Source organism: Nansenia antarctica (assembly GCF_963989245.1).
Source record: "Nansenia antarctica genome assembly, chromosome: 9".
Lineage (NCBI taxonomy): Eukaryota > Metazoa > Chordata > Actinopteri > Argentiniformes > Microstomatidae > Nansenia > Nansenia antarctica.
In genome coordinates, this window is record NC_137679.1 from 43257668 (window position 1) to 43282741 (window position 25074).

General features: G+C 44.7%; 3 protein-coding genes across 3 annotated transcripts; all 3 read left to right on the forward strand.

Annotated features, from left to right (window-relative positions):
- Window positions 1-4123: 4123 nt before the first annotated feature.
- On the forward strand, window positions 4124-8947 carry LOC308164898 (UDP-glucuronosyltransferase 2C1-like). The gene is made up of 2 exons (XM_080538960.1): window positions 4124-4201; window positions 4592-8947. Exon 2 carries the CDS (start codon window positions 4599-4601, stop codon window positions 6195-6197), a length of 1599 nt encoding a protein of 532 aa, XP_080395086.1. The 5' UTR covers window positions 4124-4201; window positions 4592-4598; the 3' UTR covers window positions 6198-8947.
- Window positions 7877-13831, forward strand: LOC308164897 (UDP-glucuronosyltransferase 2C1-like). Its single transcript, XM_080538959.1, has 2 exons — window positions 7877-7898; window positions 10042-13831. Exon 2 carries the CDS (start codon window positions 10049-10051, stop codon window positions 11645-11647), a length of 1599 nt encoding a protein of 532 aa, XP_080395085.1. The 5' UTR covers window positions 7877-7898; window positions 10042-10048; the 3' UTR covers window positions 11648-13831.
- Window positions 13832-15741: 1910 nt separating this feature from the next.
- LOC308165652 (GTPase IMAP family member 8-like) lies at window positions 15742-20913 on the forward strand (the record flags this gene model as incomplete). Its single annotated transcript, XM_080539802.1, has 5 exons — window positions 15742-15763; window positions 16517-17221; window positions 17853-18554; window positions 19245-19841; window positions 20273-20913. 5 exons carry the CDS (start codon window positions 15742-15744, stop codon window positions 20911-20913), a joined length of 2667 nt encoding a protein of 888 aa, XP_080395928.1.
- Window positions 20914-25074: the final 4161 nt, after the last annotated feature.

A 25074-nucleotide genomic window follows, 5' to 3' on the forward strand; every position in this document is an offset into this window, starting at 1 on the left:
CCAGGTTTCACCTCTCCGATCACAGTGAAGATGAAGAAAAGGAGGCGAGGAGAGGAAGCCTTCCTAGACTATTGGGACGCACTCCGCCTCGGTGATCTAGCGGAGGCCTCGGGTGACATGATGAATTAATGACACGGTGTGTGTGTGTGTGTGTGTGTGTGTGTGTGTGTGTGTGTCGGACAGACGATCCTCACTGCCTCTCCCCTACAGGGAGACAGAGGGTGTACATGTCTGCTACCTACACACACACACACACACACACACACAGGCAGACAGAGGGTGTACATGTCTGCTACCTACACACACACACACACACACACACACACACACACACACTGGGAGACAGAGGGTGTACATGTCTGCTACCTACACACACACACACACACACACACACACACACACACACACAGGGAGACAGAGGGTGTACATGTCTGCTACCTGGCAACCGCTTTGGGAAAGTTTAAACTATCAGCCCTCGCAAAGCCACGGACCAGCATGCAACAGTCATCAGCGTTAGCATAGATTGTTAGATATGCTAGGTATGCTGATTAGCATGTTTCTTTGCTTACGATGGCTGATGTATAGATGATTCACTTACTTTAGATTGAAAGTACTTGAAAGTTGAAAGTCGCTTTGGATAAATGTCAGAAATGTAAATGTAGTCGTGTGTGTGAAACGATAATGGAATCTATCTATGTTAAGTTTTGTTTCTTTTATATGTAAAAATAATAATAATAATAATAATAATAATAATAATAATACATCAGACTTACATAACGCTTTTCTAGACACTCAAAGACGCTTTACAAACTGAAAAGATCTGAGTAGTAATAATAAAAAGAAACAAGAAAGAAATAGAGAAAGAAAGTATAGGGGTCTAATTAAGGTAGTGCTGGAGACACATGGACACATATATATATATTAAGTTTTGTCCCACTAGGGTTCGATGTTCTTTGTGGCGTTCGACTGACTCAATAAGCCTTAGATCTTACTTTTGCTGTGGAAGAAAATAAATGGAAATCTATCCTACATGCTCATACATTCCAAAGGGAATTTTTCCTCTGATCCATCTCACGAGACTTGATGTGGAAAACTTTTATAAAGCTATGCAGGCCACCTTGTTTTGCAGGATTAAAAACCCAACTGACCTGACTTACATTTTCTATTTCCAATCGCAATTTCCCCAAACCAATTAGACCAGATACTGTGTGGCCTATATTCCCCAGGCTTTACTGCCCTACATACTCAGGCTACACACAGTTGTGTTGTATCACTTTCACACAGGCCTTTAGGGTTAGGGTTAGGGGGGGGGAGGGTAGGGTTAGGGTTAGGGTTTGGGGGGGTGGGGGGGGTTAGGGGGAGTTAGGGTTGGGGGGGGGGGGGTAGGGTTAGGGGGGGGGTTAGGGTTAAGGGGTTAGGGTTAGGATTGGGGGGGGGGGTAGGGTTTGGGTTAGGGTTAAGGTTAGGAGGGGTTAGGGTTAGGGTTGGGGTAGGGTTAGAGGGGGAGTTAGAGTTAGGGTCGGGGTTAGGGTTAGGGTCAGGGTTAAAGTTAGGAGGGGGTTAGGGGTTAGAGGGGAGGTTAGGGTTGTTTAGGGTTAGAGGGGAGTTAGGGTTAGGGTGGTTAGTTAGGGTTATGGTTGGGGGGGTAGGGTTAGGGTTAGGGGGGGTTAGGGTTGGGGGGGTGTTAGGGTTAGGGTCGGGTTGGGGTTAGGGTTAGAGGGGCAGTTAGAGTTAGGGTCAGGGTTAAAGTTAGGAGGGGGTTAGGGTAGGGTTAGAGGGGAGGATAGGGTTGTTTAGGGTTAGGGGGGGGGGTAGGTTTAGGGTTAGGGCTCCTATGTGAGATCGAATGAAAGACACACTTGGGTTTTTTGCTATTATTATTATTCTGATATGACGTGCTCACCATCAGCACCGACGTCCTGCAGACCACCGAGACGCTCTGGCGCAGCTCCGCCGCGGTGCCGGGCTTGTTGAGGCCGCGCGTAAACTTCCTCGCGTCGGGATGCGTCAGAGCCAGAGACATGGTGCTGTGGTGCGCCTCGCATCAGACGGACTGTCTGCACGTATACATACTGTATATATACAGCGCCTTAGTCCAAAGTGCTTTAACAACGGCCTCTCGTTCACCCATCCACACACACATTCACACACCGATGGCTGCAAGCTACCATGCAAGGCGCCGGCCCGCTCATTGGGGAGCGATGTGTGAGGTTCAGTGTCACGATCGGGTGATGCTGCAGCCGAATCCAACGAAGTCTTATTATAGGAACTTCTCACTGTAATAAACCATACCGGCGCTCCTCGGTTACCATGTCCCGTTACCGGATAGGAGGAGGGCGCATCTTTAAGCCATGCTGATGTTGAGAGGGAACGACAGAGAATTTCGGTTCATTTGATCATGCGACATGGATCGTTTTTCAATAATCCGAGCTGTGTTCGTTCCGGTGTGGTTGTTGTTGTTGTTGTTGTTGTTGATGTTAGCCCCCCGTCCCGTCCGTGGTGGTCCGTGGTGGAGTCCGTCTCCGTCTCTGTCTCCGTGCGCAACTGAGCTCAACCGAGACACCTTTGAGCTGAGCGTCATTCTCTCAGCCACGCCCCCTTTTAAGAGAAACTCTGCGACTTGTCTGAACTGGACTGGACAGAAATGTTTTTTTTAAGATAAAGATATTTATAAAGATTTCAATTCATCTCTGGTATACACCACTCTACTTGGTTAACACTTATAGAATATGGATCAGATGGGTTTGTTGTACTGGCACCCACCATACATCTCAAAGTGGCCTATTTGGAGGGAGGGAGGGAGGGAGAGATAAGGGAAATATTTGGAAAAATCAATCTGTACAGTCGTGTTCATACAAATACATTAGGCATGTGTAAAATGACATGTAATTGCATCAATATGTACATTTTAAAGACAAAAATTGTATATACCTTCCGCGTGATTTGTAATTTTTTCGCTTTCCATTCGCGCTTTTATTTTGAAGCCGCGAAAAGCGCAAAAACGGAAGTGTTAATGGAGCTGGATGGAGCTCAGAGAACAGAGACACATTGACTGGTAACCATGACTACGGACACAACGACAAATGTTACAGTTGAATAAGGGTAGCCGTAGGACTTCCTCCATCAACACAATCATTGTTTGCTTTTTTGACAGTACAATACTGCCACCTAGTGACTTTATTTGGTACCCGCCTCCTCTGAGAATAGTAAAACGACCGTTTATAACCTTAAAATAATTATTTTGATCTACATTTTTATTTGATCTACGCTTCCTGCTTTCTTCTTGATGTCCGGCTCTGTTGTCCAACAACGGTTTCTATTGATATTCACAAATCATTTAGCGTTTATTACAATAGTGGTTAACAAATACTTAAAATAAGTTCCCTGCGGTCTATAATGTAAGATGGCTTCCTATCATCAATCTCCTGCATTCCAATTATGGGATCTGGCTTCACTATTAAGTTGACTTTTCACTCAGAGTTAAAAACATGCTATCATATGGATTCACTGTATTAATTGAACGCATTTTGGTTAGGCCGATATACTAACAAGTATGGAACAAGTACCTTGGACCAGATTCAGACTTTAACATGCTAATGTAAGCTGTTGACATGAGGCTGATGAGAGTTGACTTTGTGTCTGAGTTCTGGATATCATTCATGCCTTTTCACTGTGTATTGCAGTCGTAACAACCAGTCAGAATGATGGCACTGGTAATGATACCTGGTAAACAACAAGCCAATAACCTCTTCAACACCCTGGATATCTGATCATTCTCTCTCTTCAACACCCTGGATATCTAATCATTCTCTCTCTTCAACACATATCTGATCATTCTGCACCAACCTGGGACTTTGTAAGAACACCAACAAGCCAAAGTGTAATTTGAACAGATTATGAACCATCAGTTACAGTAACATAAATCTTTCTGCCAAATATGAAGTTGAGAATTTTCCAAAGCTTTAACACTACTAGAGTAGGAATAATAGAGAGAATATTCTCTGGTATAGGTACTTCAACATCAACTGTAAGATAACTGTCTCTTTAAGAAAAAAAGACTAGGCTAAATGTTGATAACAGGAGAACTTTGAACTTTATCTTTGAACTTCATCTGCTGTGAAATTGCCAAAAACCAACCACACAGACTCTCCAAGTTTAAGTCCATACATGAACGGCAGTTCAAACATTGACGGATTCACCCGTGAGTAAACCTGATAATGCATTTTGTTCATTGAGGTTTTTTTGTTGCATTTTGAGTCAATCTAAGTGTTCAGTCTGGTGATACATAGGTCCGATGTTAACTCTAATGTCTAACATGAGTGCCACCATTGTGTTGAGTAGAGTGGAGTACCATAGGTTACCGGACAGAAAGACAGAGGTTTCAGTAGGATACAGAACAGACAGACAGGTTTCAGCAGGATATTATTATAATAATATTACATAATATAATAGACATGCTAACATGTTATATGAGAGGCCCTGGTGTAAAGAAGGGAACTTTATCTCGCTGAACAGAACATGTAGAAACATGTATGAAAATGCTTAGCTATGTAAATCACGTGACGATGTTTCCCCTTTTCCAACTCTGTAGGTGAAGGATGGCAGACCATCTTTGGAGCGTACTCACGTCAAGTCTTCTGGTGACGTGTCTGATGGTGTCCTGGCCATCCTGCCATGGTGGCAAGATCCTGGTCTTTCCTCTAGAGGGAAGTCATTGGGTGAACATGGACATCCTCATCAAGGCCCTCCACTCTCAGGGTCACACGGTTACTGTGGTACGGACGGACAAAAGCTGGTTCATTAAAGAGGAATCTACGTATTATGACTCGATTACGATACCTGTCACGGAGGGCTTTGACGACGGCTTCATCAAGCCGCTAATTGGGGAAGTCATTGACATAGAGAGAGGTAAAAGCTCTGCGTTGAATTTTTTCAAGTTGCAGATGAAGGTTTTCAACGTCATGGGTAAAGTCCCTGAAATGATGTGCGAAATGGCAACAAACATGTTCAAAGACAAGGACCTGATGAACAGGCTGAAGGAGAGTCGGTATGACCTGGTGCTCACCGACCCCGCCTGGGGAGCAGGCATTCTGGTGGCCCACTATCTCCAGCTTCCTCTGGTCTATAACGTACGCTGGGTAACCAGCGGAGAGGGACATTTAGCCATCGCACCTTCCCCTTTATCTTACATACCGATGCTAGGATTAGGATTATCGGACAAAATGACCTTCGTAGAGAGAGTAAAGAACATGCTTGTCTACTTGCTTGCGGGAGCTCAACACAGGTTCGGTATCCTGCCGGCATACCAGGCCGTGTGTGATGAGTATTTCCCAGGAGTCCGTTTCTATGAGTTACTACAGGGGGCGGACCTTTGGCTGATGAGAGTTGACTTTGTGTTTGAGTTCCCTCGCCCCACCATGCCCAACGTCATCTACATGGGAGGGTTCCAGTGCAAACCTGCCAAGCCTCTTCCCCAGGACCTGGAGGAGTTCGTCCAGAGCTCAGGAGAACATGGCGTCATCATCATGTCGTTGGGGACTTTTGTCACTGAACTTCCAAATGACATAACACACGAGATAGCTGCTGCTTTTGCCCAACTGCCTCAGAAGGTCATCTGGAGGTACAAGGGAGACAGGCCTGTTACCCTGGGCAACAACACCTTACTAGTGGACTGGATGCCTCAGAACGACCTGTTAGGACATCCCAAGACCAGGCTGTTTGTAGCTCACGGAGGAACAAACGGACTTCAAGAGGCCTTGTACCATGGAGTCCCTGTCGTGGGCCTTCCTCTGTTTTTTGACCAGAATGACAACCTCCTTCGTCTGAAGGAGAGAGGGGCAGGAAAGGTGTTATCTGTGGCCACAGTAGACAAGGACAACAACTTCCTTGAGGCCTTACAGGAAGTGCTGCATGAGCCGTCCTACAGAGAGAACATGCAGAGGCTCTCCAGGCTACACAGGGACACACCGATGAAACCACTAGACAGCGCCCTCTTCTGGATCGAGTTCGTCATGAGACACAAGGGTGCTGCTCACCTGCGCACAGAGTCCTACAAGATGCCTTGGTACTCCTACCACTCTGTAGACGTGGTGGTGTTCTTATTAACTGTGGCGCTGCTTCTCCTGATGACTACTGTCGCTGTTATCAGATTCACATGCTGCAGGATGTGTTATAGAAAGAAGATTAAACACGAGTGAAACATGAACACACACCTAGACCTGAGCGTGTTGAGGGCACCGCACTGGACTGGCTCACCTCTACCTCACTGACAACAGTTCATCTCCCTCTCCGGCCACACCTCCACCTCCTCCTCTGTTACGCAGGGGGTCCCCCAAGGCTCAGTTCTCAGCCCCCTGCTCTTCCTCTGTTACATACTCCCCCTCGGTCACATCATCCGCCAATTCAACCTGGACTTCCACTGCTACGCCGACGACACCCAGATCTACATCAGCACAAAATCCACTCAGAACCCACCCCTCAGCCACATCGAAAACTGCATATCTACAATAAAAACCTGGCTGACCCATAACTTCTTTAAACTGAACAGTGACATGACAGAACTTCTTCTCATCGGCACCAAATCCACACTCAGGAAACCGGACCCATCACACTCACTATTGACGACACAACCATCACCCCCTCCCCCCTGGCTCGCAACCTTGGCTTCATCCTGGACCCCACCCTCTCATTTGATCCCCACGTCAGCTCCATCATCAAGACCTCATACTCCCCATCTCTGAAATATCGCCAAAATCAGACACCGCCTCTCCCTGCTGCTGAATCCCTCATCCACGCCTTCATCTCCTCCCACCTTGACTACTGCAACTCCCTACTCACCGGCATCACCTCCCGCTCCCTCCATAGACTCCAGATGGTTCAGAACTCAGCCGCCCGCCTGCTCTCAAACACCCGGTCCCGTGACCACATCACTCCTGAATCCACTCTCTCCACTGGCTCCCAATTAAAGAATGCATCAACTTCAAAGTACTCCTCCTCACCGACAAAGCCCTCCACAGCCTGGTCCCCCATACCTGACTGACCTCCTTCTCCCCCATCGCCGTACCCTCCTACTCCCCCATCGCCGTACCCTCCGATCCTCATCCACTGTTCCCCTCACTGTTCCACCCTCGAAACTCAAAGGCTTTGGAGACCGTGCTTTCTCACGAGCTGCACCCCCCCCCTCCCCTGGACATTGCTGTGTTAACTGTTTCCTGTACCTGTTCGTTAACTCTGTGTTCTATGTACTCATGTTATCTGTTGCTTGTTGTTACCGTGTTTTTGTGTACCCATGCTGTCAACATCTTTGAGTCCCTGAAAAATGCATTATAAATATAATGAATTATAATTATTATTACACCTTTACTTTCATATTCCCCGATACCATACAATTTAAACTTGATGTGTTGTGGTGAAATCGTTTAATATGAAAGCCACATATCTTGTATGGAAGGCTCCCCTCCTCTTCTTGATGTGAAGCGTTATTGGATCATAACATTTCTAATACTGTGTGATATTATTTTTGAACTATTCGATCTAAACAAAGAGAGACTTGGTGATTTCATTACAGATGTTGTTAATAGCCCAGAACCTATCTTGCCTCAACATGAGGACAGATTCATGTGTCATGTATTTCAGACTCTGTTACCATGGCTGTTGACCTCACCACAGCCAGCTATGACAGACACACTACTTCATAAGTCTATAGAGAGACACATGTATCTGCTGCCCCCTACTGGAAGATTTGCGCTTTTATTTTGAAGCACAGACCCAATTCTGTAAATGTACTCAGGAGCTGCCTGAGCCTATGGGATTGGTTGGGTTCATTCCAGGGGAGGCCTTACTGTAGCTATCACACATCATGTATTACATCACTCGTCCTGCAGCTGCAGAGAGAGAAGGTATGAACATTTTGAACATATCTTTCTGTTGCTTGTCTTGCTCAATTGTTGTTGAATCATAACTTTTTTTGATGTTGTTGTTGTTGTTGTTGTTGTTGTTGTTGTTGGTGATAGGGTTAGGTCTATAGTGACAGGGTTAGGGTGGGTGAGGACTACACTAGAGGTCTGTACTTCACCTCAGAGGTTTGCATTCTGACTAGAGCATTCATACTTCCTTGCTTTTGATTTAAACAATCAATCTTGACCCACGATCTACAGCCGGTCTCATATCAAATCTTGACTCTTTGTTTTCCCCCAGACCATGCTTGGAGTGTTCGAAAGCCAAATTATCTTGCATAACACTTTCTCCTCCCTTCCTTGGAATGTCCAAATCCCAAAATATCCAACTGTCCAAAACGGTGTACACTGTAGCTATCTTTAAAGGTGGAATTATGGGAGGCATTCCATCAACGTCGCTAGTCAAAGTCTTGCGAGACTAATTTGAAAAAAATTCCAGACCCGCTTTGAGAAATCTCACGAGACTTAACAAAAATAAGCCTGGGTTTTCCTTTAGCGACGTTGACGAAAGATGTTATCTGTGGCCACAGTAGACGAGAACAGCAACTTCCTTTTGGCCGTACAGGAAGTGCTGCATGAGCAGCCCTCTTTGATTGATTGATTGAAAACTTTATTAGAAGATTTGCAGAAGTAGGTACATGAAAGTACATATTACATACAAGGTCAACTAACAGGATAAAAACCCAAGAAAGCCACTGGCTTATTTCAATTGGGGTCCTTGATTCTCAATTCATCGTTAGTTGAGTGAACACCAGAGTGAACATGCAGGGGCTTTTGGTCATTCAGCTGTTCCCCCCTCAAACACAGAGTCCGTCTTGTTGTGCATGTTAGGGTAGTTTCACCTGTTCAGAGAGGAAAAACAGTTGCACATCTAGACACATTTTGACTAGCTGCTGCAGTTAGATCATAGTGTTCTTTTAAGACGGGGATTCGAATCCCGCTTCTGACATACACTTTTTACTGCATTCCATTGTCTGATGCATGTACTCTGCAATAACAATAAAGTTGAATCTTATCTAAAAGTTTATCTATGTATCTATCTACATCTCTTCATCTATCTATCTATCAATCAATCTATCTATCTATTGGCTTTTGAAGACAGTGAATGTTGTAATTTTCTTAACTTGTTTATTTTCATTAATATGTTCTTTGGAACTTAAGTAAAACGTCAATTCATGCTACAAATCAGTGTTTGTCACATTAGGTCAGAATTATCGAAACAAGCCTGGATTTTCCTTTATTGCCATTCATGTATTTGTGTTCAGGTATTTGTTTCACAGCCATTTGCCATTTGTTTCACAGCCACATTGAAAGTCCTCATTAAGACCTTTTGATAATGCAGGATTTAGAGGTAATAAGATCGTGTAAGATGGGGCGCTTAGGTGGCGTAGCGGACTAAGCGTTGACCATGTAACCATAGGGTTCCCGGTTCGATTCCGGCCACCCATACTTCCTGTCATATCTCTACTATCTCTATCACAATAAAAGATCGGGTAAGATGAAGGGAGGGATGGGAAGTTGACTGAATTCTAATTCTAGACTTAAAGCCTAGTACTGTGGCTTGTAGTTAGCAGAAATACATGTTGACTCAACCTTTACCTTAATCATATTCTGTACTGTAGGTGTGTCCACCGTTTCTGACCCAGGTTGGCATGTTGCCCGGATGCCCCTTGTGCCACTTATTAACAGCGTAAACTACAGAGTCAGTGAAGCCAGTGTGCACAAATGTGAACGTCTGTCTTATCAGGAGAGCGTCAAACAATGACGGTGCATATTTCTGTCCTGTTCAGAACTTAGGTCAGGTCAGGCGGAATGTTGGAGACATTTTTGAAAACAACTGAAGATTGTGTAGTGATCAAAGGTACCACGTACCAGGCCACATCGGTGTCTTCAAATTCAAGTTACGATGAAGGGTGTGATTAGAAAATATGTTTTAAAGTCACAATCTTCAATTTGTACATTTTGTACCATCGTAAACAAAACACCACATGCACCCATGACCCAGTTTCACATCCAAATTAACTTGATTTCAGTTCTGTGTCTTTTTCAAGCCTAGTTAATAATTTCCCCTTTTCCAACACTCTAGGTGAAGGATGGCAGACCATCTTTGGAGCGTTCTCACGTCAAGTCTTCTGGTGACGTGTCTGATGGTGTCCTGGCCAGCCTGCCACGGCGGGAAGATCCTGGTCGTTCCTCTAGAGGGAAGCCATTGGGTGAACATGCAGATCGTCATGAGGGGCCTTCACTCTCGGGGACACACGTTTACTGTGGTACGGACGGACAAAAGCTGGTTCATTCAAGAGGAATCGACGTATTACGACTCGATTACGATACCTGTCACGGAGGGCATCGACAGTGACTTCGTCAACAGACTACTCCTGGAAGTCATCGACATGGAAAGAGGTGAAAGCTCTCCGTTGAATTTCGTCAGCCTGCAGATGAAGTTCTGGAGGTTCATGGCTAAATTCCCTGAAATGGCGTACGAAATGACAACAAACATGTTCAAAGACGAGGACCTGATGAACAGGCTGAAGGAGAGTCGGTATGACCTGGTGCTCACCGACCCCGCCTGGGGAGCAGGCATTCTGGTGGCTCATTATCTCCAGCTTCCTCTGGTCTATAACGTACGCTGGGTAACCAGCGGAGAGGGACATTTTGCCATCGCACCTTCCCCTTTATCTTACATACCGATGCTAGGATCAGGATTCTCAGACAAAATGACCTTCGTAGAGAGAGTAAAGAACATGATTTTCTACTTGCTTGCGGATGCTCTGCACAGTCACTTTATCTTGCCGGCATCCCAGGCCGTGTGTGATGAGCATTTCCCAGGAGTCAGTTTCTATGAGTTACTACAGGGGGCGGACCTTTGGCTGATGAGAGTTGACTTTGTGTTTGAGTTCCCTCGCCCCACCATGCCCAACGTCATCTACATGGGAGGGTTCCAGTGCAAACCTGCCAAGCCTCTTCCCCAGGACCTGGAGGAGTTCGTCCAGAGCTCAGGAGAACATGGCGTCATCATCATGTCGTTGGGGAGTCTTGTTAGTGAACTTCCAACTGTCATAACAAATGAGATCGCCGCCGCTTTTGCCCAACTGCCTCAGAAGGTCATCTGGAGGCACAAGGGAAACAGGCCTGTTACCCTGGGCAACAACACCTTACTAGTGGACTGGATGCCTCAGAACGACCTGTTAGGACATCCCAAGACCAGGCTGTTTGTAGCTCACGGAGGAACAAACGGACTTCAAGAGGCCATCTACCATGGAGTCCCTGTCGTGGGCCTTCCTCTGTTATTTGACCAGAATGACAACCTCCTTCGTCTGAAGGAGAGAGGGGCAGGAAAGGTGTTATCTGTGGCCACAGTAGACAAGGACAACAACTTCCTTGAGGCCTTACAGGAAGTGCTACAGGAGCCGTCCTACAGAGAGAACATGCAGAGGCTCTCCAGGCTACACAGGGACACACCGATGAAACCACTAGACAGCGCCCTCTTCTGGATCGAGTTCGTCATGAGACACAAGGGTGCTGCTCACCTGCGCACAGAGTCCTACAAGATGCCTTGGTACTCCTACCACTCTGTAGACGTGGTGGTGTTCTTATTAACTGTGGCGCTGCTTCTCCTGATGACTACTGTCTCTGTTATCAGATTCACATGCTGCAGGATGTGTTATAGAAAGAAGATTAAACACGAGTGAAACATGAACACACACCTTTACCTTCATATTCCCCAATACTATTCCATTTAAACGTGATACTATGAACTATGAAAGCCACATATCTTGTATGGAAGGTTCTCCTCCACTCCTTGATAATAATAATTATTATTATTCTACTAATAACCTTTATTTGTATAGCACTTTTCCTGCAAACCTTGCAGCTCAAAGTGCTTTAACAAAATAACTAGTTATTACTATAAGATATAAATACATATATACAAATATATTTAATCTGTATAAATATAGATTCATCAACTAAGATTAAAAGATACATTTAGAAAATAATACAGTAATTTAAAGCAGGCAATATTAAAAAAACGAGTTTTTAGTCCTGACTTGAAATGTAAACTGGCAGTGCATTCCACAATTTGGGTGCATAAAATGAGAATGCAGCCTCACCAAATCTCTTCTTCTTGTTTTTGATGTGAAACATTATCTGATCGTAACATTTCTAAATGTTCATCCAGCTTACTTTACAGCAGACTATCTTCCTGCACAAAAAAATAGAAACAGGTATCAAACACACAAAAAGACGATTGGTGATTTCATTACAAATGTTGTTAATAGCCCAGGCCCTATCTTGCCTCAACATACGGAGAGATTCACGTGTCTGTTACCATGGCTGTTGACCTCATCACATCCGGCTATAACAGACACATTTTAGGTTGTTAACATCCTGACTATGCAACTGTAACAGAGTTATGATTCCCATACCTGTACCATACACTACATGGCCAAAAGTATGTGGACACACGAACATCAGACCCATAATGTGTATGTGCTTTTTGAATATCTCATTCCAGTACCATGTGCATTAATATGGAGTCAGTCCCCCCTTTGCTCCTATAACAGCCTCCACTCTTCTGGGAAGGCTTTCCACTAGGTTTTGGAACATGGTTTCAAGGATTTGCTCCCATTCAGCCACAAGAGCATTAATGAGGTCGGGCACTGATGTTGGGCGAGAAGACCTGGCTTTCCAGTTTATCCCAAAGGTGTTGGATGGGGTTGAGGTCAGGGCTCTGTGCAAGCCTGTCAAGTTCTTCCACACAGAACTCGGCAAACCATGTCATTATGGACCTCGCTTTGTGCATGGAGGCATTCTCATGCTGAAACAGGAAAGGGCCTTCCTCAAACTGTTGGCGCAATTCTCTAGAATCTCATAGTATGCTGTAGCATTAAGATTTCCCTTCACTGGAACTAAGGGGCCTCGCCCAAACCATGAAAAACAGCCCCACACCATAATTGTGTCCACATACTTTTGTCTATGTAGTGTGTAATCCTGACACATCCTGTTGACTTTTGACACCTGAAGTACTATAGCTGAAGTACTATAGCTGAAGTACTATAGGTGAAGTACTATAGCTGAAGTACTATAGGTGATGTACTATAGCTGAAGTACTATAGCTGAAGTACTATAGGTGATGTACTATAGGTGATGTACTATAGGTGAAGTACTATAGGTGATGTACTATAGGTGAAGTACTATAGGTGAAGTACTATAGCTGATGTACTATAGGTGAAGTACTATAGCTGATGTACTATAGGTGATGTACTATAGCTGATGTACTATAGCTGAAGTACTATAGCTGAAGTACTATAGCTGAAGTACTATAGCTGAAGTACTATAGGTGATGTACTATAGCTGAAGTACTATAGCTGATGTACTATAGCTGAAGTACTATAGCTGAAGTACTATAGCTGAAGTACTATAGCTGAAGTACTATAGTTGATGTACTATAGCTGAAGTACTATAGCTGATGTACTATAGCTGAAGTACTATAGCTGAAGTACTATAGCTGAAGTACTATAGCTGAAGTACTATAGCTGAAGTAGGTGTGCCTTGCTTCTGTCCTGTTTATAGATTGCATGGAAAGAAAGCAACTGACACAATAGGCAATAGTATAAATCCCACTTTTAATATCAATCTTATGTCCACAATTGCATAAGTATTAGTTATATTACCCCTTATAGCAAGAAATTCAGTTTTTGTTAAGATATTTGTTTATTTCATAATTTTTATCGACTTTGTGTACTTCTTTGGTTTACTGTATGAACATGAGGCTGTACTTCACCTAGTCTTTGCTAGCTATAATTCCCATGTCCATATCATTTCCATTTCCATATGTACCAATCACAATATGTTCCTGATTAAAATCTGCTCATTCAAAATGTGTTCATGACTGTTTTCTTTATGAATTTGTTTTCAAAACCGAAATGAAAAGTTGTTAAACCAGTTACAGTTAGCCATGCGTGGCGAGACTTGTCTGGGTTGGTCTTTGCAGCGACACACCTTAATTTCTTATTGTCCCAGGAGTTAGAATGGCTTTTCCCAATTGTTGATCTTTTGTATAACCCAAAATCAAATGATCGGATCATACACAGACCAAGTTAGGATTTAGCATTGTTTTCCCTGCTAAATGGCAAATAGAGTACAAGTGGGCATAATTAATTAATTAACTTTATAGTCTGATGTTTGACCAGTGAAACCATACAGTACAGTTTTATAAGTGAGATAAGTTTGAGAAATAAAATCATATCTGTAGCCTAGCAAATGTTTTCTCTCGTCATCTCAAGAACAGGTCAGTAGTCAGTCATTCAGTTTAATACTGTATGTATTTGAAAACAAGTATAAAATACTTTTAACAAAGCATTTTTACATACAAAATAAAGAAAATAACACTTAAAATAACACAAAATAAGCGGACAATACCAAAGAGAGAGAGAGACAGAACGAACGAGAGAGCAAGAGAGAGAGAGAGCAAGAGAGAGACAAAAAGACATATTCATATGTCTGTAACCACGGCTGTTGAGCTCATCACAGCCAGCTATGACAGACACACGACATAATAAGTCTAGGCACAGGTATCTGCTGCCCCCTGCTGGAAGACTCGCGCTTTTATTTCGAAGCCCCGAAAACGGTGAAAAGCCCATCGGAAGTTTTAATGGCGCTAGACGGAGCTCTTGCTGTGTCACGTGACCAGTCTGGCTGCACGGGAACGCACGAGGGCGTTACCATGGTTACATGGTTGATCCTGATGTCTGAAGGGTGCTTTTCTACATTAAAAAACAACAACAAATAAACAAAGTAGAACATAAATAATTTCTGACATTCTGTTCACATTTACATAAATGTACATTTAAGCCAACATATCGCAACATTTATTTGGCATCCCTCATAATGTAGGGATGTTGTTGGTGACTAGTCAGACCTTCCACAACGTAGACGGTGATGTTTTGTAACATACATTTTGATCTAGAACCAAGAAGGTTAAGTGTGGTATAAAGTGTCAAATAAACAGGTTAGCTTGTCTTTCTTGCAGACTGGACACACACTTACCCTAGCTGCTATCAAGGACATAGCACCACAGGCTAACTTTATCACACATCAATATAAAGTGGGTAACATACTTCATTAGTTTGCATGGGCCTATCTGTCTGAAGAATCATTCTTCACAATCAGTTAATGTGACTGGCCCTCACTCCAGAGGTTTACTGCGCCACACCTGGGTAGTTTTAGTACATTTAGTACAAAGTCCAGATCATTAGTCCATTAGTTCAGATCACTACCTAAAGTATCACATCACTCCTTTATTTGATCCGTTCCCTCCGTTCGTCCTGCAGCTGATGAGAGAAGGTATGAACAGTTTGAACATATCTTTCTGTTGCTTGTCTTGCTCAATTGTTGTTCAGAACTTCTTTTTGCTGTTGTTGTTGTTGTTGTTGTTGGTGAAAGGGTTAAGTCTATGGTGACAGTCAGGGTGGGTGAAGACACTAGAGGCCTGTACCTCACCTGAGAGAGATGCATTCTGACTAGAGGATATGTCTTCATTCATACTTCCTTGCTTTTGATTTAAACAATCAATCTTGACCTACGATATACAGCCAGTCTAAATGTCTCATATCTTGGCTCTTTGTTTTCCCCCAGACCGCGCTTGGAGTCTTGTGTTCGCTCGCCCTAACTCGCCCTAACGCGGTGTAAGGTGAAGGCCAAAGTCCCATTGAGCAACATTATCAGTACCTGGCCTCGCGCCCCCGCGTGCTGATCTTCATCAGGTGTTCTCCAGGTTACAACAATGGCCACAGCGGGCCGTCCAGGTAAACTGTTAATGTCAAAACTGAACCAGTTTAACTTCGACTGAAGTTAGCTAGACGAGACGTTTAACTAACGTCAAGGTTAAGAAATGGTGTGGTCCACTTTAGGATTGTCTGAAAATCTGAAATCCTATTACAAGATTCTTCCAGGCATGGACATGGCCCAGTAATCGAACCATGGCGCCAAGCCCTGGAAGATACGAAACACACAACTTACATGGGAAATGTCAGCTGCACTGCACCTGTTGTGCCAGAGCTCATGGGATGGTCACTGCCGCCCCCTAGTGTTCAGACGGGGCCATGACAGTAGTGATCATAGATAACACATAACATTCTATAGTAGTCTCATAACGGCTTCAGAATTTGATAAAATGAAAAGAAGATTGTAGAAAATAAAATGTAAAACAGTATTTTCTTCTAGAAATGGATGACGTGGGGCAACATTGACGATGCAAAAGGGTGCAGATATATACAACATGCACAAATCTGTCATAACACAAGTCACATTCTAAAGTTGTTTTGATATTAATGGTGAATGCGGGGGGCATTCAAGAGCATACTGTAAAGAGATGAGGGCTTCATGTACTCACCATAGCTGTTTATGTACTCACCATTTCTGTTTATGCACTCAGCATGACTCTCCAAATAAACTGCTCTGTCTTTTTCTCTCACTCTCTCTCTCTCTCTCTCTCTCTCTCTCTCTCTCTCTCTCTCTCTCTCTCTCTCTCTCTCTCTCTCTCTCTCTCTCTCTAACAGGTGACTCCCTCCATCTCTCAGAGTTGAGGATCGTGCTGCTGGGGTATAGGTATGGAGGGAAGAGTTCATCAGGAAACACCATCCTGGACAGAGAAGAGTTTGACCAGGGGAAGATAACTCAGTGTGTGAAGAGACAGGGAGAAGTAGCAGGGAGACAGGTCACTGTGGTCGACACTCCAAGCTGGAGGTGGGATGAGCCTGTAGAGAAGACTATTGAGATAGTTAAACAGGAGATTGTGCGCAGTGTGTCTCTGTGTCCTCCAGGACCTCACACTCTCCTCCTGGTCATACGGGGGGATTGGTCATTCATTGACAAACACAGAAGATCAGTAGAGGAACACCTGGATCTTCTCAGTGAGGGAGTGTGGAGTCACACTATAGTGCTGTTCACCCATGGGAACTATCTGGGAGACACAACCATTGAGCAGCACATTGAGAGAAAAGGGAAGGTCCTCCAGTGGCTTGTTGAGAAATGTGGGAACAGGTATCATGTCCTTGACAATAAGAACAGGGGTGATGGCACTCAGGTCACAGAGCTACTGGAGAAGATAGAGGAGATGGTGGCAGGAAACAGAGGAGGCCATTATGAGATAGAGAGAGAGATACTGGAGAAGATAGAACAGGAAAGGAGGGCAGTGGAAGAGAGAGCGAAACAGAGACTGAAGAAGGTGCAGGAACAGAGAGAGACCCTCAGGTCACTAATGGGTGAGTTTATTTCAGTCTCTGTGAAACGGCAATCTTTTTTTAAACACATTTGTTAAAGATTTCACTAGAACAACATGTTTTCTCTCCATTTCAATTTGTTTTAAAAGCAAAATGTAAATATACTTTACATGCCTTAAATTATAAGGTGGATAGAGCTTTCAGTTTGAGATGGAGTTGCTAGCTCCTACAGTAGCAACAGTAAACTCACTGACTAGCTAACTGGCTGTCTTGCGTCACAGTTTAGCTAAAATCAAGCTGATGAACTCATTAGCTGAACTGTGAATACAGCCAGCTAGCCAGCTATGTGATTTGCTTAATGTCATTTGAGCCACAAAGATATAAAAACTTGTTCTGTGTAAAATGTCAATTAAATATATATAGATAGATAAGCATATCCAGTTCAACATTTCAAGAGATTTAACTATCAGTATGTGGTTATGGGTGTTCAGTTAGTTACACAAACACAATTTTAGATAGGAACACACACAAAACACACACACACACGCACACAAGCAAACACACCTTTGTTGTGAGCTGGGGAGAATAAAATGACTTATTTCTTGACATTCATTCTTTCTCTTTTTCTCTCTCTCTCTCTCTCTCTCTCTCTCTCTCTCTCTCTCTCTGCCAGGTGACTCCCTCCATCTCTCAGAGCTGAGGATCGTGCTGCTGGGGTACAGGTTTGCAGGGAAGAGTTCATCAGGAAACACAATCCTGGGCAGAGAGGAGTTTGACCTGAGGACAACTGCTCAGTGTGTGAAGAGACAGGGAGAAGTAGCAGGGAGGCAGGTCACTGTGGTCGACACCCCAGGCTGGTGGGAAGATCCTGTAGAGAACAGACGTGATCTGGTTAGACAGGAGATCGTACGCAGTGTGTCTCTGTGTCTTCCAGGACCTCACACTCTCCTCCTGGTCAGAAAGGTGGGTGATTCAATCACTGAGGAAAAGAGAAGAGCAGTAAAGGAACACCTGCATCTTCTCAGTGAGGAAGTCTGGAGTCACACTATAGTGCTGTTCACCTGGGGGGACAGTCTGGGAGACATACCTATTGAGCAGCACATTGAGAGAGAAGGGAAGGCCCTCCAGTGGCTTGTTGAGAAATGTGGGAACAGGTATCATGTCTTCAACAATAAGAACAGTGGTGATGGCACTCAGGTCACAGAGCTGCTGGAGAAGATAGAGGAGATGGTGGCAGGAAACAGAGGAGGCCATTATGAGATGAACAGAGAGATTGTGAAGGATACAGTAGTGTGGAGAAAACCCAAAGAAGAGAGAGCAAAACAGAGGCAGGAGAAGGTGAAGAAACAGAGAGAAATCCGCAGATCATTCATAGGTGAGATTAATATTACTGAACTGTTATGAAGGAAACTTCCATGTCAGATCGCTGGCTGGAATACTGAGTACTCTGTGATATAGAACCACTCCCATTGGTCAATTTGGCTGCTGACCAATGGGCTTGTGCTAAGATGGTGGATGATTGATGAGATGGCCAATCAGTTTATTTTCTTGTGTAAAAGTTGTGCTGTCTGAATATGGTAGGATCTCTAGCACATCAATGGTGTGTCTTACCATATCATAACCCAAAACATAAGGTTGTATTACTCATTTTAAGAGGGGTTACATTTCTCCATCTCTCAGCTGTCTGCCAACACAAATGACAGGGCTGCGGTTTATCTAAAGAAACAGAATTCAAAATATATTTAAAGGTAACAGATTATAAAGAGATATAAAGATAGAGATTATATAGAGACAGAGGTATTCCATTGTGTGCATGACATTCACTGTTGATTTTAAACCTCAAATATGGCCCACCTTCCCATGCATGTGAAATAGATGTGCAGTCAATCAATCAATCAATCAATCAATCAATCAATCAACCATTATGGCTTATAGCATGTTAGCATGCCCTCCCAAATCACCAATATCAATGGTGTTCTAAGGATGTTCAATGGAGACACACCCTGTATACAGCATGTCAATGGGAGATGCTCATTATACTGTGTTGTTTCTCTCTCTCTGCCAGGTGACTCCCTCCATCTCTCAGAGCTGAGGGTCGTGCTGCTGGGGTCCAGGTTAGCAGGGAAGAGTTCATCAGGAAACACCATCCTGGGCAGAGAGGAGTTTGACCTGGGGACAGCTGCTCAGTGTGTGAAGAGACAGGGAGAGGTAGCAGGGAGGCAGGTCACTGTGGTCGACACTCCAGGCTGGTGGAGGAATTCCCCTGTAGAGTACACTCCTAAGATGGTTAAACATGAGATTGTGCACAGTGTGTCTCTGTGTCCTCCAGGACCTCACACTCTCCTCCTGGTCATACCAGTGGATGTTTCATTCAAAGAGAATGAGGCAAATGCTGCAGAGGCACACCTGGAGCTTCTTAGTGAGGGAGTCTGGAATCACATTATAGTGCTGTTCACCTGGGGGGACTGTCTGGGAGACACAATCATTGAGCAGCACATTGAGAGTGAAGGGAAGACCCTCCAGTGGCTTGTTGAGAAATGTGGGAACAGGTATCATGTCTTCAACAATATGAACATGGGTGATGGCACTCAGGTCACAGAGCTGCTGGAGAAGATAGAGGAGATGGTGGCAGTGAACAGTGGAGATGTGTTTTATCCTGAGAGTCAGGTGGGGGATCAACCTTCACTGGCACCAAGAAGATCTAGTAGCATTGAATATTATCCTCCAAGCGGTGAGTATGGTTCCCTGACTCATATATACAGTACATGATATGCTGTAATGATTCCAGTCTGCCAGCAAAGCTTCTGATCTGTTGTTGTTGTTGTTGTTCAGTGAGTGGAGGCAGCAGAGCAGAGTCTGGCTCTGAGAATGGATCTGTGGCACCGAGAGCTGCTGGGAGCATTGGTTTTATTAATCCAAACTGTGAGTATGGAAGAATAATGTCATCAACAGCAAGGACAATAGCAATAATAGTGATATCAACTTGATTGATGTCTCAGATGACATCACATACATACATACCTGATGTACTGTAGTGCTTCCAGTGTGCCAGCAAAGCAGAATATGATCTGTTGTTGTTGTGTTGTGTTACAGTGAGTGGAGGCAGCAGAGCAGAAACAGGGTATGGTGGTTCTGAGCCGGGATCTGAGGTTCGATCAGTGGATGTGTTGAAGCCCAAGAAAAGGAGGAGCGACGTCCTCACAGAGGATCCAGAGCTGCTCCTGCTGAGAGGTGTGGATGGGGCTGACTCCCTCCTGCTGAGAGGTGTGGATGGGGCTGACTCCCTCCTGCTGAGAGCTGTGGATGGGGCTGACTCCCTCCTGCTGAGAGGTGTGGATGGGGCTGACTCCCTCCTGCTGAGAGCTGTGGATGGGGCTGACTCCCTCCTGCTGAAAGGTGTGGATGGGGCTCACTCCCTCCTGCTGAAAGGTGTGGATGGGGCTGACTCTCTCCTGCTGAAAGGTGTGGATGGGGCTGACTCCCTCCTGCTGAAAGGTGTGGATGGGGCTGACTCCCTCCTGCCGAGAGCTGTGGATGGGGCTGACTCCCTCCTGCTGAGAGCTGTGGATGGGGCTGACTCCCTCCTGCTGAGATGTGTGGAAGCGGTTGACTGCCTCCTGCTGAGAGCTGTGGATGCGGTCGACTCCCTCCTGTTGAGAACTGTGGATGCGGTTGGCTCCCTCCTGCTGAGAGGTGTGGACGGGACTGACTCTGACTCCCGAGTCCCCCTCTGAGCCTGGTTCCCTCCAAGGTTTTGTCAGGTGTACAGTCTCAAAGTTGTTTCTGATGTTTATATTGTTCTTCTTCTTCTTTTGTGTAACGTCAGAGGTCCAACTCGGTGTCGCGTAGCCATGCCCGCATCTCTGGTTCTAGGTCGAAGAGGCTGGCTTCTGAGGGTGGTCTATATAAGGGGCAGATGGCGATTATGTGGTCGGCGGTCTGCTCTGGGTCACCGCACTCGCATGCCGCACTGTCCGCCAGGCCCCACGCCTTCATTGATGTTTTAAAGCGACCGACACCAGTTCGTAGACGGTTCAGTGTGGTCCATTGCCGGCGTGGTAGGTCGTCTCCTGGGTCCCAGATGTAGCGGTGGATTCGGGAGGGCCCGGCTGACTCCCACTCCTGCTTCCAAGCTGCTGCCAACCATGCATCTCTGGAGATGTCCTCAGAGGTGGAGTTGAGCATGGCTTGTGCTGCCTTGTTGTAAGGGTGGCGGGTCTTGAGTCGGCTTGGAGGTGCTGGTGTTATGGTGGTGTTGTGCAGGATGTGCCAGTCATGCTTTTGTGCCTTCCTGGCCAGGGCGAGGGTGGCAGCCTCCCGTCGGAGGCCGGCCGGTGCTATTCCCGCGAGGACTGGCAAGAGGGACACAGGGGTAGGCTTCAAGCATCCAGTAATTATTCTGAGGGAGGTATTGATAGCCACGTCGACCTTTCTCGCATGAGGGCTTCTGCTCCAGACTGGGGCGCAGTATTCCGCTGCAGAGAAGACCAGGGCTTGGGTGGATATTCTTAGCGTCTTAGCGGAGGCTCCCCAGGTTGTACCAGCAAGGCGGCGGATCAGCGCGGCCCTGGATGTCACTTTGGCCTTGACTTCTTCCAGGTGTTGTTTGAAGGATAATGTCCGATCCAGGCGCACTCCAAGGTACTTCGGGGCTTGCTGGACCTCCAGACATTTGTTGTCAACGCGCACCTCAAGTTCCCTCCTGGCTTCTCTGGTGCTAAGGTGGTATGCCGCTGCGACTGTCTTTCCGACACTGAGTTGTAGAAGCCACCTTCGAAGGTATGCTACCAGTGTGCCTATGTCTACGTTAAGACCCTCTTCCATCGCCTTCCACGTTTATATTGTTAAACACTTTGTGATAAAACTGCTTCTGTAAAAGTCAATTTCATTGATTTATTGATTGATTGACTCAAAGGCTGAAGGATTTTGATTCATTTATTTATTTATTCTGTGCTTATCTTCTCCGTTCACATAGAGTGAAATCCTAACTTGCCCGTGCTCTCTTAAGAGTCAACCGTGATCAAATCACATGACTTGTTCAGAGCCGTCTAATCAATATGAAGCAACATCCAGGACTGTGATAAGCTTCCCAGTGCTGGCTTGAAGCTCCATGCTAGTTAAGTGTGCTTGTAGTAGCAAGCAGCACTTATTAGTATTGTACATATATATTATTATGTATTCATTATTATAGCAAAAAACGTGCGGCTCGTTCCAACTCGCGTTGCTTGGACGGGAATTATCCACAATGCCGTTTAGCGGACAAAAAATCCCTAGACAATGAATGGGGCAATATTCAATAAGCCAAAACGTTTTTATCTGATGTTGATACAATAAGCAGAAACAGAAATATTATCATTTTAATTTGGGATTAAAAAATCATTTTTAAAAGTTTGCCAGTTGGCAGATGATTGATATGTACTCTGTAGTCTGGTCGATAGTTGCTGGAAGAGAGATTTACTAGCGAACACTGCCACCAGGTGGAGATACTCCCCACAAAAAGCCACACCTGCTTTTTGTTATTTATAGTTTGATTTTGTCTCAATTTAATCTTCTACATGCACTATTTGGGAAGCCTGTACATAACCTGTTTTGATGAGTGACATTTCAACAACAACAAAAGAAACGCCTAGGTGTAGCCCTGTTTTTTGTGGTAAATAATTGTATATTGGTTGAAGTATCTAAATGTGATCTTTATATGACCATTATATACAACCTGTGCTAACATTTGAAACCGTTGAAATGCTTTATGGAGTATGTTTGTGTTTTAGATGATAAAATAGACATAATTGTCCAAATTCGTTTTTTTGTGTGTTTTTGGGTCATTTATGTTGATACAGTGTGTCAAAGTCATAACATAATTGTCAGGTCATATAGCTGACCCGTTACACCCCTAGTCATAGCTGAGGTTGTTCTGAACAAAAGGATACCAAGCATTGGCATGGTAGAATTTTTTTTATGTGGTATATGAAAGCAAAGTCAAAAGTATACAACATCGGCTAAACGGTTAGCATCCTGGCTTTGACTGCAACTGTAACCGTTTTCATACATCTTCTGATGCACATTTTTCATCTTCATCACAATTGCAAATTATATAATAGGTATATTACCCCTTATGGTAAGAAATTATGTTTTTTTTTGTATGTGTATGTTTATGTTTTAGGATATTTCTTTATTTCATATTTTGTATCTACTTTGTGTACTACTTTGGTTTACTGTAAGAACCCTAGCTACTGTACTGGACCTAGTCTGATTGTACTTTTGTGCTGGCTATAATTCCCATGTCTATATCATTTCCATATGTACCAAATCACAATATTACACATGCCCTGATTACAAATTAAAATCTAAACTAAAGCATGACACCGGTATCTGCTGCCCCCTACTGGAATACTTGCGCTTTTATTTTGAAGCCCCGAAAACGTTACAAAAAAGGGTCACCGGAAGTTTTAATGGTGCTAGACAGCTAGAGGGAGAGGTCTGAGAACACAGACCCACGTGGCCTGGCCGCGTTCGTAAAGCTCTGAGAGCGCCGGAGCGTCCACGTGACTGACTCTTGTCCAGTGGCGGACTGGCCACCGGGCAAGCCTGGCAAATGCCAGGAGGGCCGCGAGACTCTGGGCCGCTCAGAATGTATTATATTAAAAAAAAATATATATATTTGTAATTTTGTCTCTGGTGATTTTCATTGAAAATAACTTATTTTAGCATACCGCGGCCCAAAACCTTTTATATCGGCCGGGCCATCCACGCAGTTCTGCGCGTATGCCCAGGGCCCTAAACCAATAGGAGCAGAGCTCCCCTATGGGGCGGAGCTCCACGATATAGAAGGATAGTTATGGAGATATACTCCAGTTCTATGAGTGGAGCGGAGCCCAATAGGGCTGCTGGCCCACTTCGACTTGTTCAAACCCGGCTGTATTGTATGTTTGGGAGAATGAGGGAACGGAGGACGCCCGTTTTATAGCACCCCAGGGCGGGCGCGGACATCGAACTGGAGTATATCTCCATAACTATCGTAGTCAGCTCTATATCGCCAGTGGACACGCACCTCATGTCATCATTCCGTTTATAACAGCAGTTAACGTTACACTGCTTTCATTTTCAGAATGGGGGAATTTGACGAGAGCGATGCAGTTAATGTGCAACAACTGGATGCAGGGAGCAAGTGTAGTTGGAAGTAGGAATGCACCGAAATTCGCATGTATTGGGCCGAAAATAGCACAAAAAAGTACATTCGGTGTGAAAAGGCTATTGAAAGAGATATTGACTGATGACTGCCTACTGATAATACATATAATTACAGCAAACATGTTGGTAGTTTGGCATCTGTCCTCTGACTTTTTATGTTAACAATCCGTGTTGCGTGTTGCGTTTGGAAATAGGGCTGTTGTGTCGCAAATGCCTGGGCTGTTTTTTGATTCCAGTCCGCCCCTGCTCTTGTCCAATCAAATTACTTGGTCCCTTTATTTGATTGGACAAGAGGCAGTCACGTGGACGCTCCGGTGCTCTCAGAGCTAATTTACGAACGCGACCCTAGTCTCACTGTGTCACGTGACCAGTCTGGCCGCTCCGGCACACAACGCGGGAACACAAGAGGGCGTTACCATGGTTACATGGTTGCTACTGATGTCCGACGGGTGTTTTTTCACATTAAAAACAACGACAACAAAAAAGTTGAAAATAAATAATTTCAGCAACAATACTCAAATAGGCTGTGGCATTCAAGCGATGATTGATTGGCAACAGGACCAAAGTGTGCCAAGAAAACATTCTAACCCTAACCCCACACCATTTACACCTGAATGAATGAGAAGGTGTACAGATGTTCCGTAATTTGCATTTGGCATCCCTCATAATGTAGGGGTGTTGGTGTTGTTGACTAGTCAGACAGACCT